The sequence below is a fragment of the Dryas octopetala genome, chromosome 8 (genome assembly GCF_963921425.1).
Source record: "Dryas octopetala chromosome 8, drDryOcto1.1, whole genome shotgun sequence".
Classification (NCBI taxonomy): domain Eukaryota; kingdom Viridiplantae; phylum Streptophyta; class Magnoliopsida; order Rosales; family Rosaceae; genus Dryas; species Dryas octopetala.
This window is the reverse complement of record NC_141373.1, coordinates 9,401,461-9,407,886: the sequence shown is the minus strand read 5'-3', so window position 1 is coordinate 9,407,886 and position 6,426 is coordinate 9,401,461. Positions and strand designations below refer to the sequence as shown.

The 6,426-nt window shown below is 37.0% G+C and overlaps 1 protein-coding gene across 1 annotated transcript; it reads right to left on the bottom strand.

Moving 5' to 3' along the window:
- Positions 1–3,230: 3,230 nt before the first annotated feature.
- LOC147276976 (NmrA-like negative transcriptional regulator family protein) lies at positions 3,231–5,732 on the bottom strand. Its single transcript, XM_086254894.1, has 5 exons — positions 5,416–5,732; positions 5,149–5,283; positions 4,814–5,051; positions 4,518–4,721; positions 3,231–3,611 (listed from the first exon to the last, which is right to left on the bottom strand). Exons 1-5 carry the CDS (start codon positions 5,599–5,601, stop codon positions 3,445–3,447), a joined length of 930 nt encoding a protein of 309 aa, XP_086111020.1. The 5' UTR covers positions 5,602–5,732; the 3' UTR covers positions 3,231–3,444.
- Positions 5,733–6,426: the final 694 nt, after the last annotated feature.

Genomic DNA, 6,426 nt, shown 5'->3' with positions numbered 1-6,426 from the left:
TCAAATAAATGAAACCCCATCACACAGAAATGAAGTCCTTGTGTCAGTTGTGTGAAAATGCCAAAGTGGGTTTTGTAGTTTGTACCTTTAGTGTTTCCATCCCCTAAAATGACGACTTTGTCCCTGGGCGGAGCAGTGGCTCCGGCCTGGCACAGAGAGGTCAAGAAGTAGCGAGAGAACCAGTGGCGGCCACATAGGTGAAGGGAATGCCCTCAGCCTCAATAGCTCTGCGAATGTTGACCTTGGTAGCGAATTTTGACTTTACTGGCTCAACAGCATGGCCTCGATCGACGTCGTTCCGAACTCGAAGGGAAAAACCTCTGAAACCCATTAAGCCATTAACACATTGACAGTCGAAACAGAGAAAACAGGGCAAGAAAAACAGAAAAGCAAAAAGCTTTACCTTAACGTTGCCTGCTTCTTTAATGGCGGCGATGAGCTTGCTTTGATCAGCCAACTGAGCGTGACCCACTGTCGAAAATACTACATCGACTTGTTTTATCGCTTTCACCAGGCTCTCGTGGTCGTACAGATCACCCTGAAAATTGGGAAAAACAGAAAAAAAAAAATTTAAACAAAACGTACCCAACCAAATGAAGAGCAAAAAAGAAGTTGGAAATTTTACTGACAATGAGGAAATGGACGCCCAAAGCCTTGAAGCTTTCGAAGACCTTGGACTTGGCTGGGTTGGAGAGGGTGGACTCTCGGACCAGAACGAAGGTTGGGTGGCTGGCCTTGGCGCTGGCTTCGACTAGGACTTCACCAATGCTGCCTGTGCCTCCGACGAAGAGAATTTTGGATTTGGTCATGGGATTCTGAGTAGTTCATGCAGAGAGTGCCTTCGCTTTAATAAGACGATAAGTTGGAATGTGAAATGACAAAAACGCCCTTCAACTTTAATACTTTGCGTGATCAATTTGAGCTTGAGTATACAATTATTACTATCAATAATAGTTGTCCCACATTTTTTTTTCCACATTTATATCGTATCTGATGTGTCATTACTTTACTGGAAGGGTATTTTCTTTTTCTTTTTTAAGTTTTATTTTTTAATTTTTAGTGTCCAATGTATGAATGACATATAAGATGGTATGAAATTGTGGTATAAAAATGTGGTAAGTGTAGCATTACTGTATTACTATATAGCGTTTGTGCTTGCGTTAGAGTCAAATGGGTTCGGGCCGGCCTGACTTTTTGGAGGCTCGGGACAAATATCTAAAAAGGTTAGTTGATTTTAGCTATCAAATTGTAATATTTTTTCATTTTAACTACTAAAATATTTATGTCATTTCACTTTAAGTACTAAATTTCAGTTTAAGTACTAACTTTAAAAAACATGGTTATATTAATTTGTTGTTTTTTTAATATTTGCAAGATTTAAACTTTAATGTTTAGTCTTTGGGTTATAAGACTTCCAAGTCTAAATCAAAAGTATTAAACGCTTAAAAGTTTTAAATTTTTATAAATTTGAAACAGTCACAACTGTGATCAGTTGTTCGACAGTCACAACTGTATAACAAACTGCTTTGTGACCTAATCCAAAATGTCTTGCTCTAGGTTAGTACCTAAACTAAAAAAAATTAGTGTATTGCTGTTTTACTGAAAAATGATTGATATTTGAAATTTAATCCTAATTTTCTATATCTAAAATAGGTCTCATTGTCGACAATCTTAATTTTACAAAAAATATATATATATATATAAATTTGCACATCAATTTTTTATTAAGAAAATTAGGATTAAATACTAAATATCAATAGTTTTTTAGCAAAACAACAAAACACTAATTTTTTTTAATTTAGGTACTAACCTAGAGCAAGATATTTTGGATTAGGTCACAAATCGGTTTGCTATACAGTTGTTACTGTCGAACAGTCACAATTGTGATTGTTTTAAATTCATAAAAATTCAAAATTTATAAGGGTTTAATGTTTTTGATTTAGGCTTGGGGGATGAAGTCTTATTGCCCATAGACTAAACATTAAAGTTTAAGGCTTGCAAATATTGAAAAAATAACAAATTGATACAAAAGTTATGACTGTTAGACAATCACACCTCGATATAACCATGTTTTTTAAAGTTGGTATCTAAACTGAAATTTAATATCTAAAGTAAAATGACATAAACATTTTGGTAGTTAAAATGAAAAAATATTGCAATTTGGTACTTAAAGTCCACGAACTTTTTATTTATTTATTTTTGTTTGAAACTGATATTTCCATTAAAGGGTAAAACAATATCAAAATTTTTGAAACAAGTACATTCAGTATGTTGAGAAACAATTATTCATCTTTATAAGCAAAATTTGTCTACACATACAAGCTTTGAAAAGTTATTAATTCGATATAAATTAGAAATGAAAAATACAAAACTTAAAAATTACCATTTGGCTTTTTGTCAATACTTTGTGTTATTCAAGAAAACCCAATTTGACTCAAACCAAGAGGGAGAATTAGAAAAGAGGTGGAGAGGACGACGGTGAGAGAGGGGAGAGACTGCTATAGACGGTCTCTTTACTTTATTATAACTTAGTTAAAATCTTTTTTTATTTTATTTTTTTATTATATATAGGAAAGTCCAGATTCCAGAATAGCTAGAAAAAAAAATATTTTAACTAAGGTAAAAGTTAACTCAACAAAAAAATATTTGGGTTAAGAGTTATTGGATTAAAAAAAAAAGGGATGTGTGTGGCTCTTGTTGTTTCACATTAGTGGGGACTAAAAAATTCCTACCACCATGGACTGAGAGAAGTATTATCCTTATTGACTGAAGAATAATTAGGTGAGGATAAAGCTTTAGATAATGCACATGTCCAACCTAACAATCCCTTAGCCCTTAGGAAACCGTGTATAATGGTGTTATATAGGTACTAGGGAGCACAATAATAAACACCAAGCAAACATAGTTCCCAAAGAGACTATACTATACTATATTTCTTCTTTCCTTTTTTCTTTTTTTGATCAAAAAGACTACGCCATATTTCAGTAAATCAAAATTTTTGTCAATGGCTTTCAGATCAAACATGAACTACATCTCTTCTTCTCCCAGAAGTGGAGGTACAATTACAACTTTAGTTGATCAATGAAGAGGTTGAGAACCTCATTTCTAAGTATGTGGAGTAATTGAATGAGTTTCTGAGCTGTTAAAGACTGAAAAGAATGAATAAACAAGGACAAACATAGTTCCAGTCAAAATAAAACTGGAAGCCATGAGAATAGATGATACTACTCACATACATTGTAAATATAAACCATTTATTGTTCATTTCTAGTGAAGGAAGGCAATAACTTATTTGGAACCAGTTATACTGCTGAACTAGTTAGACAGATAGTCTACAAACTTTCTAAACCAACAAACAAATAACTCAGCATAATACGGTGAGAATGTAAGATGCGATCAGAGCCATGATCTTACTATGATTCGAGAATGGTATGGAAGAAGCTCTTACACTTGGGTGTCTAGATATTCACTGATTGTAGTAAAATTCAGCTCTGGATACAGTTTTGTCCCATCTACACCGCCAGATGACTCGATATCAAAGTAAGTTTGATCTCCCTTTATGAAAGCAGAATATATAAAAACCATCTCCATGTTGTCAGGATATGTAGTCTCTGCAATGCAACAAGCTAAATTTTATTTGTGCAGAACTAGAAAAGAAAATGAAGAACTAATGTAAAGTGTAAACCAATTATTCATGTTAAAAATTGTTAACAGAAGCTCATTCAAGCTAAAATAAAATACAAATCATGTAAGCTCCGCTGAGCAAAAAAAGCAGAGGGGAGCAAGTATATATAATGAGCTTAATTGCAGTCCCAACAAGAGAAACAAAGCAATAATCAAAGAGAACAAAAGTGACTGCCACATCAGCAGAAAAGGTGGCAGCCATGTCAGCGGACCATCCAGCTGTACATCAAACGGTCAAAAAGATTATGGTCGAAGATTGTTAGAGCTAAGTAATTGGAATCTGTAACAGTTTCTAACCATCGTCTTAACAGGCTTAAGCCTGTACCTGCGCACATGTTTGTCAAATAGATGCCTTTGCAACCTCAATTGAGTGAGGTCTGACTCAGTTCATATAACAAACATACCCTCAAGAATACAAAGTGACTAGCACATGAGCTGACAACTTGGTGGCCATATGATAGCAGTCTATGTTGGCCTAGGAGTTGGTAGTGTTTCCAAGGCCTCGGGCTCCCAATTTCTCACAAAGAAAAAAAAAAAAATCAAACAAACAAACAAAACAGACAGCAAGTCCTAAGCTTGACATGTACACACATCAGACTCAGATCTTGGACCAACTCCAACCACAAACAAACAATATACTTATATACTTTCAAGATTATTAGGTGATTAAACAATCTGATTTCTGTAAGTTTGGCCATCAAATGCCCTTCAATCTCAACCATTTTCTTTCGTTTGTTTTCTCTATTTTTATTGTCCCTGCTCTCGACAGAAATATTTTATAAACCTCATGAAGGTGACCAATAATACACAAATAGTATAAACTAATAAATTACCTTTAATTTTCTTAAGAAGCTCTTCTTCTGATACAAATACCTTGTGAAGCTTGTTCCCAATCTTACTCTCCCACATCTCAACAAGTTCATTCAGCGAGTACACATTTCCCGGCGGCCTCAAATACACCACTTTATTCAAGGTTCGTGGATCATCCACTGCCCTGATAGTGAGGGCAGCAACATCACATTCCTTCAAAAAAACACCTGCAAACAAACCACAAACAGTCAGTGTGCAGCAGCATGCAGCAAATCAAACAACTACAATGCCAATTCGGAAACTCAATACCCCGACAGACCTTTAGTGTTCCCGTCGCCAAAAACCGTGACCTTGTCCCTGGGAGGAACCTTGAGGCCTGGCTGAACAAGCGAAGGAATCAAATAGCTCATATAGAAATTGCAGGAAATCAAAGTGTAGGGAATGCCTTGGGACTCAACAAGACGCCTAATCTCTGCTTTGTTCGAAAAGAAGCTGTAGTCCATGCCTTTTATTCGAGTCTTATCTGGGTCAAACCCAAATTCTGAGGGAATGAACCTCTGCATTCCCAGCACCATGCATTTTAGTCCAAAAATACATAAACTTCACGAAGAAAAAAATGGGCAGCTGAGAAAAAAAAAAGACATTTTTCCAAACCTTGGTGCAGCCAGCATTTTTGATAACTTGGACAAGAAGCTTCTGAAGTAGGACCTGTTTAGCCGAAACAGCACAGATCACCACATCCACTTGCTTCACTGCTGCCATAAGGCTCTCTTCGTCTTCCAGAGAGCCCTGAAACACAGAGAGAGAGAGAGAGAGAGAGAGAGAGAGAGAGAGAGAGAGAGAGAGAGAGAGAGAAGGAATTAAGGGAAATTATTTTGTGTGTATTTTTAAGAGCAGAGTAGGGAGTCAAAAGAGGTTTACTTGGAGGAGTGTGATGCCGGCATTGGAGAGGGAGTGAAGCTTCTGAGACTTGTGGGGGTCGGAGAAGGTGGAGGGTCTGACGAGAGCGAATGTGGGGTGAGAGAATCGGAGGCTGGCTTCGGCCAAATGGTGACCCAGATTCCCTGTCACTCCGATTATGAGTACTCGGCTCTTGCTCTTCTCCATTTCTCAAGCAACCTTCAACCCCCAAACTCTCAGTTTGCTGGATCCTCTCCTTTTTATCCACTTACTTTCTCACGTTTATTATATCTTATTCATTCAAACACAATTCAACAATTGATTCTTGTTTGATTGAGATTTTCTGGCTACATGTCTTAGAATTGGATTTTGATTTTTTTCCAAATCTAGAAGTTTGTTGAAAAATTTTGGAAAAGTGGGGGTAATTTGTCTGTACTGTGTTTATTTTTTGAATTTATTATTATTTAAAAAAAAACTTATTTATATTTACTTAAATAATGAAAGCTAAACCCTAGCCGCCACCTCTATTTTCTCTCTTCTCTCTCCTCAAGCCCTCCCACAGTCGCACACTCCAGCGAGGATGAGGGAGCTGGCCTTCCCTTCTCTCCCTTCCCTTCCCCTTTTCCCCCAACTCAGGATACTCTCCTACCTTAATAGTGAGAGTTTTTCCATACTTCCATTTTGGAAGTCTTTCCTACCGCATCTTGCAGCTTTGTTTTTTTCCTTTATTTTCACTTATTTTGGCTTGTTTGGTGCTTTGATACTCTCAGGTTTCTCGGACGCTCATCTCAAGGTGTTTGGTTGGCACTATTTCCGCCGGTACCGGTCATGTTTCCACCGGTTACTACTGCTCGATCTGCCACTATGAGCTACTATCGGCCTCGATTTAGAGTTGTTGGTAGGATCGTGGACCCTAACGCGACAAGTTCGCTAAGCCCTTCGACGCCTCATTGGCTCTATTTGGTGGCTATAATGTCTGCTTAACACCACTGTGATGAGATCTTGGAATTTCTGTAGGCTTTGATGCTCCAT

Excerpts from the sequence above, each read along its gene's own strand:
- LOC147276976 (XM_086254894.1), bottom strand. The coding sequence starts at position 5,601 with ATGGAGAAGAGCAAGAGCCGAGTACTCATAATCGGAGTGACAGGGAAT. Across the intron at positions 5,284-5,415 it reads CCGGCATCACACTCCTCCAA|GGCTCTCTGGAAGACGAAGA; the intron begins GTAAACCTCTTT and ends TCTGTGTTTCAG. Across the intron at positions 3,612-4,517 it reads GCTTCTTAAGAAAATTAAAG|AGACTACATATCCTGACAAC; the intron begins GTAATTTATTAG and ends GTTGCATTGCAG.